This window comes from Lissotriton helveticus, chromosome 1_1 (assembly GCF_964261635.1).
Source record: "Lissotriton helveticus chromosome 1_1, aLisHel1.1, whole genome shotgun sequence".
NCBI classification, from domain to species: Eukaryota; Metazoa; Chordata; class Amphibia; order Caudata; family Salamandridae; genus Lissotriton; species Lissotriton helveticus.
The window spans coordinates 967,380,368-967,404,556 of NC_136057.1; the positions used below are offsets into that span (position 1 = coordinate 967,380,368).

A 24,189-nucleotide genomic window follows, 5' to 3' on the forward strand; every position below is an offset into this window, starting at 1 on the left:
TGTGCTCAGGAGCCAGGCCGACAACTTGAGTGATTGGAGGTTCGGGTGTTGCACCTGACCGTTGGACATTGTTAAGAGGTTCGGGTGCTGCCTCAGACGGATCGGTGACCTGATGGAAAGTCGAAGTAGATCCGAGAACCAGTGTTGTCTCGGCCAGAACGGGGCAATCAGGATTAGGGTACATGGCTCCGCCTTCATCTTCCTGAGGAGCCTCGGGATCATTGGAAACGGAGGAAAGGCGTACGCAAACGCGCTGGACCATCCGATGGAGAATGCATTCCCCAGAGACCCTTGTTGGGGATGCCAGCTTGCGTAGTGCGGACATTTGGTGTTTTCTTTGGTGGCAAACAGGTCGATGTTCGGGACTCCCCATTGAGAGAAGACGTGTTCCAGGGCGTTGTCGCTCAGCTCCCACTCGTGGGAGAGGGATCTTTGCCTGCTCAGGGCATCCGCGATAGTATTGTCTTTTCCGGGGACATAGTCCGCCTTGAGTTGGATCCCGTGTGACACCAGCCAGTTCCAGATTTTCTGCGATTCGCGTGATAGAGAGAGCGAACGCGTTCCCCCCTGTTTGTTGAGGTAGTGCATCGTCGTGGTGTTGTCCGTTTTGACGAGCACTGGGGAGTTCTGGATGCGTGGCAGGAATGCCTGTAGAGCAAGATATACCGCCCTCAGCTCCAAGAGATTTATATGGAGCAGTTTTTCCTGAGAGTCCCACTTGCCGCTGATTCGAAGATCTTGGAGAACGGCGCCCCATCCTTCCAAGGAGGCGTCCGTGGTGATCACCAGAGGTGTCGCCGGAAGGAGAAACGGTAAGCCTACATTCAGATTTTTTCGATTCCTCCACCAAGCTAGGCTTGTGGACATTTTTGGTGTGATTTGCACAATGTCCTCGAAAGAGCCAGTGCTTTGGGTCCATTGGGTTGCGAGAGCTTCCTGCAATGGGCGCATCCTGAGTCGGCAGTGAGGGATAAGGAGTATGCACGAAGACATCATTCCCATGAGGGATGTGTAAGTACGCACTTTGATGTATGTTTTTGTCGCCACAGCCGTGGCCAGAGATAGTATCTTGTCCGCCCTCTCCTTCGAGGGAAAGGCCTTCACGCACTCCGTGTCCAGGATAGCCCCTAGGAAGGTGATCCTTGTCGTAGGGGTGATGCAGGATTTTTTGAGATTGATGGTTAATCCTAGCCTCTGAAAAAGATTGGTGCAGGCGCAGGAGGATGCTGCCGCGTCCTCGGCTGAGGGTGCTTTCACCAGCCAGTCGTCTAGGTAAGGGAAGACTTGGTGACCCAACTGACGCAGAAATGCCGCCACCGGTGCTAGGCACTTCGTGAAAATCCGCGGCGCGGACTTGAGGCCAAATGGTAGGACTCTGAACTGATAATGTCGGCCCGCCACCTCGAACCGCAGGAACTTTCTGTGACGCTTGAGGATGGGGATGTGGTAGTAGGCATCCTGGAGATCTAAGGATGTCATGAAATCTCCTTGTTCGAGAGTGCCCAGGATTTCTTGAATCGTCACCATCCTGAACGATTGGCTCCGTAGGAAGGCATTGAGTGCCCGAAGGTCTAGAATGGGCCTCCACTTGTCCTCTTTCTGTCTTACAAGAAAGAAGTGTGAATAAAACCCCTTCCCCTTCTGGGATGCTGGAACTCGTTCGATTGCTCTTTTTTGTAGCATTACAGCGAGTTCTAGGGTAAGGAGCCGTAGATGTTTGTGCGTCCGTCTTTTGGGAGGTGTGTTGGGAGGCAGGGATGTGAACTCGAGAGAGTGTCCGAATCTTATAATTTGGAGAACCCATCGGTCCGTGGTGATGTGTTGCCAATTGTCGAGGAAATGGGTCAGTTTTCCTCCAATTTGAAAGGATGTAGAGGGTGGTGGGACTGGCTGGAGTAATCGGTCACTGGCGTCCGCCAGCGCCCCTTTTGGAATTCCTGCCCCTGAAGGTAGATCGTCCGTATGAAGATTGACGGGCTTGTTGTTGTTTATGCTGGTATTGATTTTTGTTGGTAGAGGAATACGAGGACCGGTTCTGGTAGGAACCGCGATAAGAGGACTGACCTCTGGATCGGTTTCCTCGAAAGGACTGGTTCCGGGACTGTAACGTGCCTAGTGCCCTTGCAGTGTCGGTGTCCTTCTTGATAGTTTGCAGTGCCTCGTCGATCTTGTCCCCAAAGAGATGCTGGCCGTCGAAGGGCATGTCCAGCACCTTCAATTGTACTTCCTGGCGGAACGACGTCGCCTTCAGCCATCCTTGACGGCGTAGCACAGCAGCTCCGGCTAGTTGACGGAAGCCAGTCATGGCTGCATCTATAGCGCAGTCAATTATTTCCGCCGCCGAAGATTGACCTTCCGACAGGAGAGCCCTGACCTCCCCCCTTACGGCATCAGGCAGTTCCTTCAGGTATGGGGCTATGTCCTCCCAGAGTTGGCGATTGTAGCGCCCCAACAAGGCAATGGAGTTGGCTTGATGGTCATGGCCGACGTGGACGTGAATCTCTTCCCTATCGTGTCCAGCTTCCTGCCTTCCTTGTCCGGAGGAGCGGACAGTGGGGAGGAAGGGTTGCGGGAGTGTTTCTGGGCCGCCTGCGTGACCACCGAGTCAGGTTTTGGGTGCCCGTTGAGGCAAGCCGCCGCCTTAAGTGGGGCTTTATATTTCTTGTCCAGGCGCGGAACAACCGCAGGCACGGAAGCGGGTGTCAGCATCAATTTCTTGCCCTGTTCCCACAAGAACTCTATGATTGGAATAGATTTGGTTGCCTTTTGTGTCTGCTCTTTGAAGTCATGCAGGAAGCAGTCCGTTTCCGTTGATTCCACTACCATATGGAATCTCTTCGCTGCCCGTTCCACAATTTTGTGGAAGCCTGCTATGTCCACAGGCGGCGAATCCGCCTGTCGCGGTTCAGGTGAAGCCGGGGATGGCGCTACATACTCGTTATCTCCATACTCGTTATCTCCATCCTGGTCCGAGTGGACCGAGTGGACTTCCTGGACCTCTCCTTCCTCCAATTCTTCCTCCTCCTCCTCGTCGTCCGAGGAGTCCGTCACCTGAGGCTGGGTCTCACGGTGGGTTTGAGGGAGAGTTTGAGATCGTTTTGGGGCAGACGCTGGTGTATGGTCTACCGGTGTCTGATGACCACTGTCCGCATCCGGGAATCTTTGCTTGTAGTCCTGTACAAGGAACCGCAGGTCATTGACCAGAGTCGCCGGTAGGCATATCATGGGGGTGACCTCCGTGCGGACACTAGTGTGGATGGAGTGTTCCTGAAAAGTTAGGTCCTCCTGCTCCTCATCGGTGCTTTGGCACTTGACGTTAAGGTCCGAGATGGAGGTAGCTGGACCCATGTGGTCATCCTCTTCGGATTCCTCACTTTGGAAGATGTCGTGAGGTGGTTGCATCTCCACTTTGCTCGGAGACGTGGTTTCCGGGGTAATTTGCGTTTTTCTAGACTTGCTAGACGCAGCATGTGTTCCTGTCGACGTCGAGGGCGTCGTCGACGGCGGTAGCATGAGGGTCGGCATCTCTACCAGTTCGGATTTTTTCCATGGTTCCGATGCCATTTCCGACGACGAGTCTTCCTTCGTCGACGGCGTCGTCGACGACGACGGTCCCTTCGTCGACGGTCCCTTCGTCGACGGTTCCTTCGTCGACGGTTCCTTCGTCGACGGTTCCTTCGTCGACGGTTCCTTCGTCGACGGTTCCTTCGTCGACGGTTCCTTCGTCGACGATTCCTTCGTCGACGGTGCCTTCGTCGACGGTGCCTTCGTCGACGGTGCCTTCGTCGACGGTGCCTTCGTCGTCTGCGTGGACGACTGTACCTTGGTCGTCGACGACTTCGATGACGATGTTGTCGTCGTCGGTACCTTCGTTGACGGCGAGCCCGCCGTCGACGGTGTCTTCGTCGTCGACGTCTTCGTCGACGTCTGTGAGTTCTTCGACGACGGTGGGCTCGTTAATGACGATGCCGTCGTCGATGGTGTGGTTCTCGTCGTCGACAGGGTCTTCGTCGTCGACGACGATTGCAGTAATATAATAGAGGAAACAGGTCTACCTGATGATGTTGAGGAAGTAGTCGTCGTCGTCGACGCTGAAGGCGATGACGCTGATGTCGTCGACACAGTGGTTGTGACAGAGGTTGTTTTGTGGGTCTGTCTGGTAGACGATGGAGCAGGCCTTTTGAAGGTGTGATCAGCCTGAACAGACACTGAAGATGACGTAGATCTTGCCTCTGAAGACTTTTTTGTCTTCGTAGGAGGAGTGTCTGAGGGGCCCGGGGAAGATACCCTAGGCCTCTTTTTAGAGACTTCTGAGCTTTTGGAAACACTGCTCACAGAAGATTCTAGATTGTCTCTGTCCTTCAGCCTGTCCAGCCAGATGAGAAGGCGTCCTTCCCTGTCTCTCACAGTCTTTTTAGGGAAAGACCTACAGATCCTGCACTTGTCCGAGACATGATCTGGGTAAAGGCAGTACAAGCATAGCTCATGCTTATCATCCACATGGATCCTCTTCTTCCCACAGGAAGAGCAGGCCCTGAACAGGGCTTTCTTCTGTGACTCAGACATGGAAGAAGTTTGTGGAAAGAAGCCACTTACTGCAAAACAGTGTAGTGAAGAATCCTTGAAGGGTTGAGAGCGAGGAATCACTTTTGAAGAAAGTTAGATGATTATAAGTAATCTTGAGCAGAGCTCAAGCTGGAGACTCCCTAGCACAACGTGCGGTAGAAAATCTGAGGGACTGGGGCTCCTCCCAGGGAGGTCCTAGAGGGAGGTCGGAGCTGATTGGCTGACTGTAAGAGTTTGGTCCTTTTTACATAAGGACAAGGAAAGGCCACTAAGGGGAGACCCTTGGGCCTATTTTCTCTATGTATGTCTATAGGACATTACTTTTTATTTACCGGAGGCTCCCGTCTCGACGACGGGGAATGATTCAGGCATGTGAATCTATGAAAGACACCCAAATACTGGATAATGAATATTACTGACAAGTAGGGGGTATGTACTAATTTACGAGTTTTAAAATCCCAGTGGGGCAAGGATCATCTGGGGATCCAGATTTAGCAACAGAGCGAAGGGTAGCTATTTTGTTAATGAATATTGGAGTAAATTCTAGAAATCAGTGAACCAACCTTTATCTGCAGCATCACCCACGATGATTTTGCCACCTCTTTTACTGGTTTTCTCCACAGACAATGCAGTGTTTAGCCCTTGCTCGTGCTTTCCAAGGCCCTGCCCTTCCCGGAATCCATATTTTTGCATGATTTTGTGTGCCACTGTTCCACTGTTAGAAAACAAAAACACTGTACAGTTCAAGCTCAGCCATGGCAATTACTGAATAAGACAATTTTATTTCCAACCCACTGAATCAAAGTTTGCATTTATAAACAAGGTGACATAAAACATTTGCTGATGAAACAGCCGTTTGTTGCTTAATTCTCAAATATCCTTGCCCAAGATGGTCTTTTAACCACGCACTTCAATTTGTTTAGGTTCCTAAATGCAGATGCCTCTAGAATAGACTATCTTAGCCACACAGAAAAGAAGGATTAGGTTACTTACCCTATTCGTTGCGTGGGAGTGCTGCAGATTCACATGCTATGCACACTCCTGCCATCTAGTATTGTGCCTGGACTTTGCAAGTTGTTTTTCTCGAGGAAGCTTTACAATCGGCGTTGTGCATTCTTTCACCTCTCCCTCGAGGTATAGTGCATGTCTAACACGATGTTCCTCAGAAACGTTTCCTTTTGCCATCAAAGAAGTGAGGATATAGTCTGCTTAGTCAGCGTTTTCTGTTGGACATGAGGCTCTGTAGGTATTTTGTCACTATCAAATAGCTGCTGGGGAGGCGGGAGGGTGCATGTGAATATGCAGCACTACATGCTACGAATAGATGCTTACAGGGTAAGTAAGAATCCATTTGTAGCTGGTGTTGGCTGCATATGCACATGCTATGCATAGACTGTAAAGCAGTACCCCTCCACGCGGTGGCTTTATGCATGAGATGGTGCACTTGTTTGAAAAAATGTTTGAAGGACTGTTTTTCCAGCTAGAACTTGTCTTGATTGAATATCTACACAATCGTTTGTGAAGTGAGTGGGTTTATACATGTTGCTGCTTTGCAAATATCATTAAGTGGGATATTTCCTAAAAAAAAGCCATGGTTCCTCCTTTTTAGGTCTCGAATATGCAGCGCGCATGTACTGCATAGGAGCACCTTTAGCCGTTGCTCTGCTCTTTTTGGAAGCACACACTCGTGTTTGTGGAGGCGCCCACCTTGCGGGAGCGAGCAGGGGAGTGCCACAAGCACGAGTATGTGCTTCCAAAAAGAGCAGACTGCGTGCGCACCACTCCCGGGCTCACCTCCTGATCCCCCTCTCTCTCTCACGCATGTTCCCAGGACAGTACTGACGCAAACTACAAGCAGAACTTGGATCCGTGCCTCACTTTGCTCCCGCCCCCCATGACCTTTATGGCTTTCTTCCTGCCCCCTCCCTACGTACTTTCTGTTGCCTTTTCTTTCCACCATGGAGGAGCTACCTAGAAGTTCTTCCAGTCTCTTATTTCAAATGTTATTTTATTGTGACAGTTACAAAAGCTGCTTTTGAGTGTTCCTAACGGAATAAACAATTTATTCATGTTTACGATTTGCAGTAGATTTAATTGTTACCACAGTATTAGCGAATGCATTCTTAAACTTGTACCTTTTATTGTAGATTTCTGAATGTAACTATCCCGCAAGACCACTACGAAAATGTAATTTGAATTTATATAGCGCGTACTACCCCTGAGGAGGCGTTAAAGCGCTTTGCGGCAAGTAGCACGTTACTCACGCACTAAAGATTATTGTTTAATAGGAGATTAGTCATAAGTGTATTTTTCTTTATCCCCGCCCGCATTCATTCTGCAATAGTGCGGTTTTGTATACAGCCTGCCTACAGGGAGGGTAGTGTATTGTCCCTGGGCTGCCTCTGTACCGATGCTCTTTAAGAGGATGTACTGGTGAACAGTATCTCAGGCTTCAGTCATGTGCAGTGGAGCAGACATGGGTCGCCCTAAACCGGATTATATTTGCTTCTGTTCATTGAACCTTCTGTCGAATGCATAGGTACGGAAACTAATAAACTCTGAAGTGGAAAGCACCCGGATGAGAGAAATGCCCCGAGAGGAATCAGAAAAGGTTAGCCATTTCTTTTTCGGGCCTGGGTCTAGCTTGGAGGGTGACCAGATACAAGAATTAAAACTTCTGCCCCTCGAGATTTGCTATAGCAATCGCAACAGAATCAGTAAATAATCTCAGATGTTGTTTAAAGCCTATGGTGCTTTCCAGCAGGTGCAACTTGCCAACTGGAATCAAGTGTAATTTTTTCCTTAAGTGAATGTACTGTAACTTTGAAAGCACTTTGCCCTCTCTTATATTGCCTCAGTGTTTAATTAATCTTAACGGAACGGCTTCATTGACTTTCACGCACGAGTCTCCCTAATAGATCTTGCCCTCAGTACAATTGTCATACTGTTCCGCGTTCCTAGGATGTTAGATGCCTTGTCGTTTGTTTTCCTTTCAGAATGAATTGTGATTATGTGTTTTACTCCATTTGTTTAATTTCAAAGTAACAAAACGGCAATTTCGAGAATGCACCGATCTCTTTTAAACAAGAAGCATTGGCATAGCCAAAAGGTCTCGCCTTTGGGACCTTATAACTGTTTAGCCATGCAACCGTTGATGTTGTTGCACCAAGGATATTGTGCTGCATAAGTACATACTTATAAGGTCCCAAAAGCGAGACCAATTGGCTATGCCAATGCTTGTTCATTCTGGTACATGTAGTCCCAAACGTATGCTGGGATAGTGGACACAAAATACTGCGTGCACAATAAGGCCCTTAAACACATCTTAACTGCATGAGCTACTCAAGCTTGAAATAGAAGAAACTTCTGTGAGAAATACATTACTTGTCACGATCTATAGAACGATTTACCCAAATGCACAAATCAAAGAAGTTCCCGGCAGCTTTATAGTGTGGCAACCGTCGTGCTCCGTGATGACACAGGGACATCATGGGGTCATCCGGCGCGTGGTCGACACAGCAAGGCTCCTGCAGCAAATTACATCTCTACGTTCTAACCATGTGCAGCAGCGGTTTATTGTGACGAATATCCACAGGTGATTGCCGCCATTTTGGAGTGAGTCAGAGTCCGACCCACGCTCACCTTTAGGTGCGATCGTAGTGATTTGAAGAGAGTTGATTAACAATGAACGGGGAGGGTGTAAGGGGAGCAAGGTGATGAACTGAAGGAAGAAGGGCCTCGCGATGCTCCAAATAAATATACTGTCAACGTGGGAACGTCAAAGTTCTAAAGCCCAAGGTAATTTTCACTAAACAGAAAAGCCATTGGGCAGGGTAGCTCCCATGCTCCTAAGACCGAGCCTGTTATGTTGACACATTGTTAAATCAAGAAGAGTTTTATGATTTAAAAGTTTTTATTTTGAGTACACTAGCACAAGTATATTTTAGTTATTTAAAAGAAACGCAAAGTTGATTATGGTTAAAAAAACAAGCATTGGGCGCGCGGCCGTGAAAGTGATCGCAATCGCGATCAAGCGCGGCGAGCGATGCACTTAATGAGCATGACGAGGAAAGCCATATGGCGCCTCTGCTTGCAAGCGCGTGCACGCGTCCGAGCGTAACTACAAGCTCTAGGCCACAGTGGTAGCATTTTCTGAAGCCCTTACTAGAAGTCTCGCCAGAGCACCGCATGCGCTGGCTCAGGCGAGACCTAAAAAAAGACTGGATTCTTTGTGAAAGTTCTGTTTAACAGTTTACAAATTATTTCTGCTTGACACAGATGGAGTATATAGTTTCTAGACCTTCTTCGAGGTAGGACAAGTGCACGAAAACAAACAGAACTTCTAAACAAGCACTGGCAAAGCCAAGAAATCTGGTTGTCATATGGTAAAGACAAGAAACACCGATGCAGGCACAGGTGCTGGGGGAGGGGGTGAAGGGAGAGGGGGATGCGGGGGCCGGGTTGGTGATAATGGCACGCCCTCAAGTCCTGACCAAAAAATATTAAAAAGCCCACTTCAGAAAAAAAAAAAAAAAAAACATTGGTATGCCAATTAGGTCTTGACTTGGCTATTGTGAAATGGCATTGTTGGGGAATCTGGGCGTCCCTCAACGATATAAAAAAAATCATTAGTTGAAGGCAACAGTATCTTTCAGTCTCAAAAAGCATACATTGACAAAGTGTTACCTAGAACTGAAGGGAACTATATATAACCCTAGACCTAAAAAAATGCAATTCACATAGTAGTTAAACAAGCATTGGCATAGCCAATAGGTCTCGCCTTTGGGACCTTATAAGTGTTCAACTATGCAACAGTTAATGTTGTTGCACCAAGGATATTGTGCTGCATAACTTAATTCTTATAAGGTCCCAAAAGCAAAACCTATTGGCTATGCCAATGCTCGTTTTCTTGTTGAATGAGCTTTTGGCACATTTGGTAGTGTTATTTTTGCTTTAGCATATCACATTTGGCTGCATTTAACAATCCATGTTGCTATACCTGCTTTAGAGATAGATTTCCATCTGTTGTATTTGAAAAAGAGACAAAGAGCTGGTTTGTTTTTCTGAAGATTTCAGTACGTTTCCACACAGTACATAAGTGTCCTTTTTACAACTAGTGTATGCACTGAACGTTCTGCAACAGTTTGTGGTTTTGGAAAGAAAACAGGCGATTCTAAGCCTTAGTTCAAATGAAAGGGTGACAACTTTGGGTAACCATTTCGGGTTAGTACGTAAATGCACTTTGTCGGAAAAGACTTGGAAAGAAGGTTCTTCAATTGTGAGTGCATGTGTTTCACTGATCCTTCCTAAGGATGTTATTGCTACAACAAAAGCCACTTTCCATGTCAAGAATTGTATTTGACAATTATATAAGCTCAAATGGTGGCCCCAAAAGCCACATTAGAACAATGTTTAGATTCCACGCTAGTATTGGAGGTGTACATTGTGGAATTACTTTTTAGTCCTTCCAAGAAGGCCTTGATTTTAGCAATACGGAAAAGGAACTGGTGCTTCCGGTTTTGTAAATATACTGCAATAGCTGCTAAATGTAGGCGTACTGAGGTGTATGCAAACTGATTTTTGTAAATGTAATAGGTAGCATATTAAATGTTGTTCTGTTGGGGAAGAAGGGTTAAAGTGTTGTGTTGACAAGTAATGCACTTTTGCTGTATAGCAAGCTCTTGTATGTCTTCTTCCATCTCTTAGAATAGTCATAAGTTCAAGTTCAAGAATTTATATAGCGCACTACTCACCCAGAGGGTCTCAAGGCGCTTGGGGAGGGGGTTCATTATTTATCGAATAGCCAGGTTTTAAGTTCTTTTCTGAAGGAGATGTGGTTCTGTGTAAGGCGGAGGTGAGTGGGGAATGAGTTCCAGGTCTTGGCCGCCAAGTAGGAGAAGGATCTACCTCCCATGGTGGATCTTTGGATACGCGGAACTGCGGCGAGGGCTTGATTTGCGGATCTTAGTTGGCGGGAGGGAGTGTAGAAGGATAGTCGGGTGTTGAGGCATTCGGGTCCTACTTTGTAGAGGGCCTTGTGTGCGTGGGTGAGGAGACGGAACGTTATTCTCTTGTTGACGGGGAGCCAGTGAAGATCTTTCAGGTGGCCGGTAATGTGATCTTGGCGATGGATGTCCAAAATGAGTCTCGCTGATGCGTTTTGGATGCGTTGGAGTTTTTTCTGTAATTTGGCTGTGATTCCGGCATAGAGGGTGTTTCCGTAGTCCAGTTGACTCGTGACCAGTGCGTGGGTGACAGTTTTTCTTGTCTCGGAGGGGATCCAACGGAAGATTTTTTTGAGCATACGAAGTACGTTGAAGCAGGAGAATGAGACTGCGTTGACTTGTCTGGTCATTGAGAGTGAGGAGTCTAGGATGAAGCCACGGTTGCGTGCGTGGTCTGTGGGTATGGGTGCTGTGCCCAGAGCCGAAGGCCACCATGAGTCGTCCCAGGCAGAGGGGGATGATCCTAGGATGAGCACCTCCGTTTTGTCTGAGTTAAGTTTTAGGCGACTGTTATTCATCCATTCGGCTACTTCTTTCATGCCTTCAAGAAGATTGGTTTTTGCGGTGATGGGGTCTTTGGTGAGGGAGAGGATCAGCTGGGTGTCGTCAGCGTAGGAGATGTTGTTAAGGTTGTGTTGACGCGCGATGGATGCGAGTGGGCTCATGTAAACGTTGAAGAGGGTGGGACTGAGTGATGATCCTTGTGGTACACCGCAGATGACTTCGGTGGCCTCTGATTTGAAAGGGGGAAGTTGGACTCTGAGTTCTTCCAGTTAGGAACGAGATGATCCAGTCCAAGGCTTTTCCTTGTATGCCGATGTTGCTGAGGCGTTGTATGAGGGTGCTATGACAGACTGTGTCGAAGGTGGCGGAGAGGTCGAGTAGAATGAGGGCCACTGTTTCTCCGTTGTCCAGTAGTGTTCGGATGTCGTCTGTAGCTGCGATGAGGGCGGTTTCGCTGCTGTGTTTGGCTCAAAAGCCGGACTGTGAGGGATCGAGGGAGTTGTTGGATTCAAGGAAGGCGGCGAGCTGGCTATTGACGGCTTTCTCAATGACTTTGGCAGGGAATGGGAGGAGGGATATGGGGCGGTAGTTTTTAAGTTCAGAGGGGTCAGCTGTGGGTTTCTTCAGGAGGGCGCTGACTTCGGCGTGTTTCCAGCTTTCTGGGAAGGTGGCAGAGTTGAAGGAGCAGTTGATGACATCACGGAGATGGGGTGCGATGATGGAGTCTGCTTTGTTGAAGATGTGGTGGGGACAGGGGTCGGTTGGCGAGCCAGAGTGGATGGAGTTCATTAGGCGGATAGTGTTTTCAGAGGTGATTGGGTTCCAGGCGCTGAGGTTGTTAGAAGGCGGATTAGGTTCGGAGGGGGGTGGAGAGGATTGTTCGTTGGCAATGTTCTCGAAGCTGTTATGTATGTCGGCAATTTTGTTGTAGAAGAAGGAGGATAACGAATCGCAGAGGTCTTGGGAGGGAGTGGTGTCGTTTGATGCTGCGGTGGGGTTGGTGAATTCTTTGACTATGTTGAATAGTTCCTTGCTGTTATGGGCGTTATTGTCGAGTCGATTCTTGAATGCTGATTTCTTGGTGGATCGAATCAGTTGGTGGTGTCTGCGGGTGGCTGCCTTGAAGGTGGTCATGTTGTCGGTGGTTGTGTTTGTTCTCCATGTTTTCTCGAGAGTACGGCATAGCTTCTTGGATTTCTTAAGGTCATCGTTGAACCAGGGGGCCTTTTTGCTGTACTGTTTGGTGTGATGGTTTTTCAGGGGTGCTAATTTATCAGCGCTGTGAGTGACCCATTGTTTGAGATTGGTGGCGGCTTGGTTTGGGTCTGGTGAGAGGGCGGTGGGTTTTGGTTGAGCGATGTGAGGAGTTGGTCGGTGGTGATTTTGTTCCAGTTTCTTCGAGGAATAGGTTGTGGGTCGAGGTGGTTTTGTAGCTGAAGTGAACACAGCTGTGGTCCGTCCAGTGGAGATCTGTGGTACGATCGAAGTAAATGTATTTGCTGGAAGTGAAGATTGGGTCGAGTGTATGTCCGGCTACATGGGTGGGGGTGTCAACAAGTTGTTTGAGTCCGAGATTGGCCAGGTTGTCAAGGAGGGTAGTGGTGTTGCTGTCGTATTTCTTTTCCAGGTGGAAGTTGAGGTCTCCTAGTAGAATGTAGTTCTCGGAGGCGAGGGCACGTGGGCTGATGAAGTCAATGATGTCTTCGCTGAATTGTTTACGGGTTCCTGGGGGCCGGTAGATGAGGGTGCCTCTAAGTGTGGTCCTAGGGTCGGTGTGGATCTGGAAGTGGAGGTGTTCGGCGGTTGCAAGGTTATCGTCGAAGCTGGTCGTGATTTTGATGGTGTTCTTATGGACGATGGCGATGCCTCCTCCTGTTTGATTGGTGCGGTCTTTTCGGGTGATCTTGTAAGTGTCCGGGATGGCTATGGCGATGTCGGGTGTTGATGATGCGTTCATCCAGGTTTCTATAAGGAAGGCGACGTCCGGCGAAGCAGTGTCGAGTAGGTCCCTGGTTCAGTTGCGTGTCTGTGGACTGAGCGGGTGTTCAGTAGGATGCACTTCAGGTGGTTAGAGTCAGAGCTGTGTTTGGAGTTAGTGGATGTGGTATGGATCTTGACACTGGTAAATTTGCAGGAGTGGCAGGTGAAAGGACCATGGGTACGTCCTGGGGCAGCTTCGTAGCATTGTGGTGTGCGTCCGGGGTTAAGGGCGCTGAGGGTAACGGCGTCGTACGTTATGCGGGAGGAGTGCGGTTTACGGGGACCAGGGGGTCTGGCGCTGGGCGCGGTTCAGGCGCGGACGGGCGTAGACAGGCTTACCTTTGGCGCACCTTCGGCGTGACCGCTGCGCGTAGGTCCATCTGTCTTAAATGGAGAGTGGAGGGGGGGCGGAGCGTGGGAGGGGCAGCTGGGAGGCGGGAGCGGGGAGGAGCCACGGGCCACGAGCACAACAAAATGGAAGGACAGAAAGTGAAACTGGGTCACGAACACAATGATGAGGCTCAAATGAATGAAAAGCAATGCAGCGCAACTGTCCCAAAATCAAAAATACAATGTAACGATACCAGGCGCTGTGTCATCATTGAGGTGCTCTCACAGAGGCAGGCAATGGGCGCTACACTGGAGCTGCAGGCGATGTCAGGCGCAACAATGGGCAATGCAATCTCAGATCAGCAGGAGGGGTGCAGGTAAGGTAGGGAGGTGAGGCAGGGAGCGAGGAGGAGCGACCGCTACGGAGCGAGTCCAGCTGGTCATTCTTCAGGTAGACTGAGGTATCCAAATTCTATGACCTCAGGAGACAGAACGCAAGATTGAGCTGTTGAAGGTTGGTAGATGTTGCGATTGTTGACCCATTTCCATATTTTGTGTGCAAATTGGGGCAACTGTATGGAATGGGTCCCCCCCCCCCCACCCCACCACCGCTTTTGGATGTAATACATTGCAGTCATACTGTCTGTGAGTAGAAGGTCAACCTATTATTATTATTATTTAAACTTGTATTGCGCAATGAATCATCCCCAGGGGGATCTCTCAGCGCCTTGGTAGCACACTCCCGGTCACTCAAGACACTATGGTCATTAGAACATCCATGTTTTCAACTGTTTCATAAACTGCCCCAGCATAGTGCACGCTCGGTAGTCTATTCCAATGGAAGGGAGCAAGATGAGAGAAAGCACGCCCACCCATTTAGGATTTACTGATTTTACAAGGGCATAGCAATTTCCGATTGCTCAATCTAAGCTGGCGGGCCGGGACATAGGGGATTACCTTCGTCCTTAGGTATGCCGGGCCCGTCCCTTGCGTTGCTTTAAACACCAACATCAAAAGCTTAAACATTGCTCTCTTTCTAATAGGTAACCAGTGCAGTGTTGCAGAAGAGATAGTGACGGGGTACGGGCCGATTTGTTGACAGCCAGCCTCGCTGCAGTGTTTTGTACAACGTGCAGCCTGGTTGATAGGTCCTCCCTTATGCCTACCAGTAGTGCATTGCCGTAATGTAATCTAACTAGTAGTGCCTGAATTAAGGTCTTTCGGGCCTCAGCATCCGGATAATCCTGAAGCATGTGCCCGACGGTGTCTTCACGTGGTCTTCAAAAGAAAGTTTATTGTCGAGCTAGATTCCCAGGTTCCTTGCCTGCTTTGTTGGAATGGGTGACTCCCCAAGTTCCGTGGGCCACCAGTCCGCCGACCATAATTCCTCAGCCTTCCCAAACAGAAGAATCTCCGTTTTGTTGGAGTTTAGCTGAAGGAAATTGTTACTCATCCAGGAGGCTATTTTCAACACGCAGAGCTCTGGTTGCCGCAGGATCCGACTCGAAGGGGATTATCACCTGCATGTCATTTGCATACGAGATCGTCTCAAAACCGTAAGCTCTAATAATGGCAGCCAAAGGGGACACATAGATGTTGAACAAGGTGGGACTTAAGATGGACCCTAGAGGAAGCCCTTTGTCCAGTGCCGTGGTCTGTGACACAAATATGTCCAATTGGACACATTGTGCTCTGTTCGTCAAAAAGCTTTGTAGCCAGACCAAGGCCATCCCTCCTACACCAATCTCTCGCAGCCTGTCGACCAGGATGCTGTGAGAGATGGTGTCGAAGGCCGACGACAGTTCCAGGAGCACCAACATTGTAGGAATCCCCCTATCCAGAGACATCCTTATTGTATTTGTGACTTTCACCAGGGCCGCTTCAGTATTGTGCCCCGCTCAGAAGCCCGATTGGGAGGCGTCCAAAAAATCAGACTGTTCCAGATAACCTGCGAGTTTTGATTAATCCGCGTCTCCATGACCTTAGAGCAACATGGAAGGAGGGAAATCGGCCTATAATTTTGCATGGCTGCCGGATCTGCCGACGCCTTCTTCAACAGAGGTTTGATGTGCGCCTTCTTTCATTTCCTAGGCCAGCAAATGTTACTAACCTCTGAAAGCGAGGCGGACAGGACCGGTGCTAGTTCTGACATGATAATCGTCGAACCAGATTTCGTCGCCGCGAGTACCGACTCCCCCTGATCAACGGTGATGGTTACAAAAGAGTCGCGCCTAGGTGGTGAGGTATCCCTCCCCTCAGAGACTATCCCCTTTGATGCCTCTCCAACCCCGAGAGAGCAGTCGATTTTATGGATCTTCACCTTGAAATAGCTGGCTAGATCATCACAAAGTTCTTGCGTGGGGGGGAATAGAGGGGGTGCTTACTTTGGGGTTTTTAAACTCCTTTAGTATCTTAAAGAGCTTGTTTCAGGAGTTTTTTGCCTCCGTTATTCATGCACCCAAATGCTCTCTTCATGCAGTATTACAGCTTTTTAGATATGCTCTATGTGCCAGTTTATAAGCCAGCTTATCCTCCTTCCTGCTGTTTGTTAGAAATGCTTTGAGAGCCATCGAAATGGGCAGTACGTACAACATGTTGATGTGTAGCAGCTGTTGTAGTGTTGTCCACTGTCCCTGAACCACAATTTCCTTCATATGAGCTTCCCATCCCAGACGTGATACATCAGTTGTGAATTTTGTTTGCGGGATTGGATTCTTAAAGGCTCTCCCTGCTAAAATGTTTTGAGTGTTCCACCATAATAAAGCCTGTTGAATCTTGGGTGAAACCAACACTAGATCTTCCATGTTCCAACCCGCTTGTGACCATTGAGATGCTAAACACTCCTGAAGGGGTCTCATGTGTAGGCGAGCATGAGGTACTATTGCTATTCAAGATGCGATAATTTCGAATACTTTTAAGCTTGTTTTCACTGGTAGGTGATGTGGCTGAAAAAAGATCCAGTTGGTTCGGGAGTTTAAGCTGTCCCCAAGATGGTATTGAGAATGGACCACAGATAAGGTTGAATTTGGGATGGTTGATGATGTGACGTTGTCCCACTGATTGAGAAATCCAATTGATGCAGTAGGTTTATTGTCTTTTGGGTGTCTGATAGACATTTGTATTTGTTTGGATTCTTGATCAGCCAATCGTCGAGATAGGGAAACTGGCATGTTTCTCCTCCTAGTTTTACTGCTAGACATTTTGTGAATACCCTTGGGGCAGTTGTTACTCCAAAGGGTAGTACTTTGAATTGATAATGACGTCTACTTACCACAAAATCTCAGGAATATTCTGTGTGCTGGATGAATTGGAATGTGAAAGTAAGCGTCCTTCTGGTCTAAAGCAGTCATGAAGTCGCCTTTTTGAAGTAGTGGTATTACATCTTGTAGTGTGACCATGTGAAAACGTTATGACAGTATGCAGCGATTGAGTGGTTGAAGATCCAAATTTGGTCTTAGGGTTCCATCTTTCTTTGGTTTTAGAAAATAAACGGAATACACTCCTTTGTTTTGGTACTTGTGTGGGACTATTTTCGATTGCCCCCTTTTGTAGTAATGCTTTTACTACTTCTTTGAGCAGGTGTAGATGTGGTGTATTTAACACCTGCTTCTTTTGGTGGAATATTTGGTTGTTGTTGAAGTAGTTGTAGTGTGGCCTGGCTATGACCATCCCTTCCCCTGTCGGAGCGCTGGCATCGCAGTAAACGTCACTGTCGTGGCTGCACTCTGCCTTGGCAACGTCTGAAAAGTTCTTTCTTCGGCTCCATTACCCGGAGACGATCATTCTAGACGGTTGACTATGTTCAGATTCCGAGAAGTCCTACACCAGTGATATTTGAAATGTATTAGTATATAAAGCGCCCGAATCACCCCCCAAGGTGTATCGCCACGCTATGGGCATACTGCAGCCAGCCAGAGAAGGGATACGGGTTAAAACAGTACCGTTCTTTTGGAGGAGCCTTCTGAACTGTAGGTGATCTGGGCATTGCCTTAGATGGATGGGGAGCTGGTTCCAGTAGAAGGGGGATAGGCGGTAGAAAGCTTTACCACCTAGACGCAATTTTTTGCAATGTGGAACAAGGAGTAGAGACTTAGTCCCTGAACATAGGGGCCTGGATGGCAGATATTTAGTGAATTTTTCCGCCAGGTAGCTTGGACGATTGTCATTCAAGGATTTATGCACAATGCAGCAAATCTGATCCGCTTACGGACTGGAAGCAAGTGCAGTTGGTGTAGGAGAGGGAGGGAGACAGTTCGTGGGGGGTATTTCGAGACCAGGCGAGTCGCTGTATTATGGCTACCTATAATCTGTATAATGATGATTCGTTAGCTGAAGTCAGGAGGGCATTGCAGTAGTCCAGGGGCTCAGCACCAATGCCCCGATGTGTGTTTTCTGAGTGGTCAGAGCGAGGAAGGGAAATACCCTACGTAGGAGGCTTAGCACATGGAAGCAGGCACTGGGGGTAGTTGCAGCGTGCTCCTTCATTATCAGTTTCTTGTCCAGGTGTACGCCCAGGTTTTTGATCACCGTCTTGCGAGCTGGAGCAGCGCCCAACTCTTCTGGCCACTAGCTTGGGTACCACATCATAGGGGCATCTCCAAACAGCATAATCTCAGTTTTCCCCGCGTTGAGCAGGAGGAAATTGTTATTCATCCAGCTTGCAATTGCCATCATGCCATCCGAGAAGGTAGACTGAGCGTTAGGAGTCTTTGTCTCAGGAAAGTAGGAGCAGAGTATCATCAGCAAACGAGATTGGTACAAATCTTAATTTCCTGAGTAATCCCGCTAAGGGAGAAACAAATATTCAATAGGGTGGGACTGAGACAGGATCCCTGCGGTACTCCCTTAGTCAATCCCGTGGTCTTTGAATGGAAAGGGCATTGGTCGATGGTCGGAGTTCGATGAGAGAGAAAACTCGACATCCATTGTAATGCTAGCACTTGGATTCCAATTTCTTTGAGTCTCCTGAGCAGAGTCTGATGAGAGCGTGTCAAAGGCAGCCAACAAATCAAACAGTACAAGAAGTACTGCTTGTCCATTGTCCAGGCACTGTCTAATATTGTCGGTGACAGCATTCTGAGCTGACTCAGTATTGTACCTGGGCCTAAAACCAGACTGAGATGGATCAAGGCAGCTTGAGGCTTCGACATAGACAGGTGTTTGTTAATATGTTTTTCCAATATCTTGCTGAGGAGAGGTAACAGAAATTGGGCGGTAGTTGGATAGGTCTTCCATGGGGGACTTAAGGTTCTTACGGATGGGGATAATTTGTGCTGCCTTCCATTCACAGGGAAGTTGGCCCTCTCTCATCGAAAGATTGTGGTTCGAGCAAATTGGGGTGGATTACTGTTTGGAGAGCAGAGAGGTGGTCTTAGCCTGAATAATTTCCAATGGGGAGCCGGATTTTACTGTGTTCAGTAATGACTCTACACCACTGGGCGTGAGCCGGGGGAAGTTTTCTAATGTCTGCCCATTAGGTGGAGCAGGAGAGTAGTATGCTATAGAATCCTGCTGAGTTTCCAACTGAGGTGATTTTGTCGTAAATCAGCTCAATTTTCTGAATAAAGTGCGTTGCTATTTTATCAGAGAGAGCTTGGGAGGGAGCTGCTTCGTTGTTGCATGCCTTTGGGTTAGTGAAGGATTTTAACATTTGGTAGAGAACTTTGGGGGCGTTCCATGCCGGATTAAGTTGCAGCACAATACGGGCTCTGCAAGTGTTTTTTATATTTTTTATGATATTGAGCCAGAGCAGTCTTATATTTCTCTTTGTCCTGTGCATCATGGTGTAGAAGTCGATTCAGATTGCTATTTTTTTCCCATATGCCGTGTGGCGTTGAATACTGAACAGCTTCGACATAGTTTGTCTGAGCCCGATGGCTGAAAAAAAACTTTCACTAAGTGTTTGACATGCGCAATACCTCAAAGGAGAGGAGAAACGGCGCAAGACGCTGATCGCGAAGCTTTCTTGAGTAAAACAACTTGCAAAGTCGGGGCCCAACACTAGATGGCAGGAGTATGCATAGCATCTGCAGCCAACACATGCAATGAATACAGTGATTATCTAAACAGTGTGAATGGATAACTTAATTGGGATTGGCATAATCATTTATTTGCTGTCATGATTACAGATCACTTCAAAAGAAGGTGTGTGGAAAGATGGACTGAAAATAATTAAGCATAATCTCTCCAGCAACAAATGTTTGTTGCTTCTGTAAACCTCAGTAATTTATAGGGACAACATTATGTTATATATTCAGGCTGTTTCCTTACATCTACCTCATCCCAATGTAAGGACCCAGTGAAAATGAATGTATAGTCCTGTTCATCTGTGCTTTAGTATGTCGGTATTTATGTGCAACTCATTAATTCAAGTACTAATTCAAAGCGTTATCTACATCACTGAAGCACATGAAGGTATTAGGTGATTAAAAATACTAGTGAGTCACATTTTATTTCCCTTCCAAAAGAGGAAGTGTGGGGCAGAGTAGCTACATGGTGTTTTAGCCATTGAGTCTGTCACCGGTCACGTATCGCTGTAAAAACTACAAAAGTCTAGGAGCAGAACAGGTTAAACATCTGAGAGGCCAGTAAGGATTAAGCAGAGTCAGTCATGTGTCTTGCTTGTTATCAGAGAGGTTGTTATTTCTGGGAAAGAATTGTCTTCAGGGTGCAGGCCTGAAGATTCAGATGACATACCAGTACCTCCAAAATGTTAGTGCCCCTTGAAATGCTTCTAGATAGCTATGCTCAACGTGAACCAGCTAACTATAAAATAACACATGTAGTACTTTGGGGTAATTCAGCTACAGATTATGCTATTCTATATGTACTTCTTGAAAGATAACGTGGTCACTCTCATGTCAAACAAACCCCTGGGGGGGAGGGGGGGGGGGGTCGATCAGTTAGTGGTCTGCAAGCAGTCTGTCTATGCAAAGCTTGTAAATAGGTTAAATGTCTTGTTTGGTATATGAATATTTAGTCACCTATAAAGACTAATGCAGCTGTAAGACCTCGGTTTCAGTATTGTCAGTCAAAAGTCAAGCCTTTGGGATTTAGGTGAAATCTGTCGTCAATTAGGCTGTATAAATGTAGCAATGGCAGGTGGAGAAAAGCGAGTCTTTGGCCTTGTTAACAGCGTTGTCGTCAATTAGGCTGATATAAATGTAGCAATGGCAGGTGGAGAAAAGCGAGTCTTTGGCCTTGTTAACAGCGTTGTCGTCAATTAGGCTGTATAAATGTAGCAATGGCAGGTGGAGAAAAGCGAGTCTTTGGCCTTGTTAACAGCGTTGTCGTCAATTAGGCTGTATAAATGTAGCAATGGCAGGTGGAGAAAAGCGAGTCTTTGGCCTTGTTAACAGCGTTGTCGTCAATTAGGCTGTATAAATGTAGCAATGGCAGGTGGAGAAAAGCGAGTCTTTGGCCTTGTTAACAGCGTTGTCGTCAATTAGGCTGATATAAATGTAGCAATGGCAGGGTCGAGAAAAGCGAGTCTTTGGCCTTTTTAACAGAGTAATAAACTCTGGGGTCAGATACGCTTGAAAGGATCTAGCAGTGGAGAATGCTCTTTGCGTATCTGGTCCCAAAACATTGGAATTCCCTTCCTTTACAAATAAGGAAGACAGAGTTAGAGCTTCAATTTCACAAATTACTAAAAACTGTCATATTTAACTAAATCGCTGGACGGGAAGGATATCTGCAAGGTATTACAGTGCTGGGAGATCCGTTTGGGTAGCCATGCGCTCAACAAATACCCGTGAATGGTGTAGCACTGGTTGCCAGCCAATATGCTGCATGTTGTGATGATGCCTAGGCAGCCAGTGGTGAGGACAATCACTCTAGGCCACGGTCTCTGAAAAGAGAAGGCACTGGAGCCAATTCAACCAGACTAGGTGCCTCAGAGAAGAATGTCAGGCAAGGATGCTCAGTACCTGCATCTCTGCAAATTAATGTTAGTTTAACAGTCAGTATAGTTACCAAGGAACCAGCAATGCCTACTCAACTTACCCGTGTATTGTAAAGCTGCATGCATCTATATTTATGATACTTTCTGTCTCCAAGCTACCTTCAAGTACTGGATCATGAAAGCTGTAGTCTAGCCCCAACCATTTTTTACTCACTGAGCTGTCTTTTAGTTTCTTCAGGCTCAAGGGATTCAGGTCTGATTTAATCTAGGTAATAGTCAACGTTGGTGCATTTCACACGCATAATTAGGTAAACCATATTGATTTAGGCACGTATGTGAACCTTTCCTGTATTTGGGTAGTCCTGTCTAGTGAGAGGCAACTTGAGTGTACCCAAAATATAAATGTGCTTGCAAGTTACACATCTTTTTCTTGGATGGCATAGCTCTGTTCTCTGTTGCTTGTGTAGTTAATCAGATTCTTATCAACATGCAATTGGAATTGGGTGGCTGTCAGAAAGCAAGTAGGGACCTAACTGGAAAGACCTCTTGCAGTCATTCTTTATGTTTAGAATAGCTTGTAAATCCTTAGCAACCACGCAAAGGGGTCCTAACTCAGGATTTTATGCAATGACAAGTGGTACCCTATCTCCTGGACATCATGATGCTCTATAGATGTTATTGACCATGTGTCTTTTCTTGGATCTATGGTTCCTAAAGTTAGACTGCAAAGCCTTTGTTGTCATCCTGAACTTGTGTCTGAGCAAATATGACTATATTGTACAGCTTGAAGAGCTTTATGAAAGGCTTTGGTGTGGTAAGCTTTTGGGGCTCTCTTTCTTCAGAGCGGGGACATGCCTTTGGGCACAACCATGCGCTTTATAAATTTGATTATTCTTATTGGTGTGTGATAGGTGAAAGCTGTTGCTCTTCAAATAGAAAGTGCCAGTCTATTGTTTTTCCAATATACTCTGGTATTTAGCCACTTGCCTTTTATAAAGATAGATGTGTCCAGAAAATGTACTACTTATGGAAAGTAGACAATTTTAACATCAATGATTAAGTGAAATTCATTGACCACTTCAAAATGGTTCCTCTGCAGTCCAACTCAGGAGACTAATATTAATGTACAGTAGATGCCGTAATGGTTTGCAGGTGGCAAGGAAACCCCTCTGCAGTTCTGACATGAACAGATTTGCAAACTGTGGAGTCACCCATGTTACTCCCGATAATTTTGAGACATATTGCATTCCCAAAATCTCACCCCAAATCACCTATAAATCAAACTGCATTGGCATTTGTGAGAAAGTGCCTCTTTTTACTTGGTTAGACCCCACGTTTTGCCTGATTTTGATGTGGTTTCAATTGTAGTGCACAGGTCCCTGCCAACCAGGTCCCCTGTGCCAGTGCTTATCCCCTAAAATATATCCACAATTGTTACTTCTGCCCCCTGTAAGTCCCTAGTAAATGGTACCTTGGGTACCCAGGGCCTGGGAGCTGAAGAGGGTCCTCTGCGACCACCCTCACTGGGGCCATGCCACTGCCCTTGTAGCTTGCATGTCCCTGTGAGGTAGAAAATGACAGTCGACATGGCACCCTGCCTGGGTGCCATTCCAGACAGCACTGCCTGAAGACACCCCTCTAGCAGGTCTTACAGCGTTAAGGCAGGGTGCACTGTACCACAGGTGAGGGCATATCTGAATGAGCAGAAATGCCCCTACAATATTAGGGACCATTCCTTAATGTTGTAAGTGCCAGTGAAACCATTGAGAGTATATGGGCTAGAAACTTGAACACTATTTCCACAGCACCATGATGGCTTCACTGAACACAGGAGTGTATGGTACCAAACTACTCCTCTCAATAAATCCATAGTGATGCCAGTATGAAATTTACTGTATCATGCATTCCGAGGTGCCCCCTGAAAACCTACAAACCCAGGTGTGGTCTCTGAACGGCTGTAGGCAGACAGCCACCAACAGACATGTTTCTGGACCCCTAGGTGGAGAACCCCTGCTCTCTGGGACGCGAGAAAATGCACATCCTGGGCAGAAGCACCATACCTCCTCCCCCAGGATGGGCCTAGGGTGGAAGAAGCAAAGTTAAGCACACTTTTCAGTTCCCTCCATCGTGTAGAGGAGGGGACTCCAATCAGGGCTAGGTATGTGCCTCCTACCACAGGAGTGTGGCATAACAGCAGGTGTAGTCACCCCCGGTAAGGTGCCCTACCTACTACTCCCCTAAAACACCCCCTAAATTCAATATTTAGGAGGCTCCCCCAGAGCTAAAAACTAGACCTAAGAAGAAATCCTGGAGAGAAGACTGAAGATGACAATTGCCTTGGCCCCAGCCCTACTGGCCTGTCTCCAGCTTCTACAGCCAGCGACTTCTGAAAACCCTGGATAACTGCTGCCTTTGAAAAAGACTCCAATCTCCCGTGGACAGCGGACCTATCGAGAAGAAAGTAACTCCAAGGATCCCGGATCCGCGTCTCCGCACTAGATGTCTATGGCCGGAGTCCGAGTGGCTCACCTGTGTAATGAAGTCTCCTCAGCGATCCGGACCTCGAGTCCAGCATTGGCTGAGCTCTCCTGATCTCCTCAGCGGCACCTGCAATGTGAATCCAGAGCCTCCCTCTGACCGTGACCAGCTCCGGTAAGAGAGTCAAAGTTCGAAAGGTATCCCTGCACCCGGAGCCCATGGGCCTAGGTGAGCTGAACAGACGGTGCCCCTACGACCCCTTACGTCTCTATTTATCTCTGCTGTCGTTGGTCTCTCTCCTGCAACCTCCAGTGCAACACCTGCAGCCTGTTTGCCAAAAGAATAATCTCCATTGAACAGCATTTGGTGCCTGATTCTGAAATAGCACCCTGCACCCAGCTGCCCGTGTGCTGCTTGTGGTGT

At 47.5% G+C, this 24,189-nt stretch overlaps 1 protein-coding gene across 2 annotated transcripts in view; it reads right to left on the reverse strand.

The window, feature by feature from the left end:
• RBM17 (RNA binding motif protein 17) overlaps positions 1–24,189 on the reverse strand; it is a 267,677-nt gene that overhangs the window by 67,829 nt on the left and 175,659 nt on the right. For both annotated transcript variants that reach the window (XM_078677186.1, XM_078677181.1), the window contains exon 8: positions 5,130–5,281. In XM_078677186.1, the coding sequence (XP_078533312.1) occupies positions 5,130–5,281 (152 nt within the window). The remainder of the gene's footprint in view (positions 1–5,129; positions 5,282–24,189) is intronic.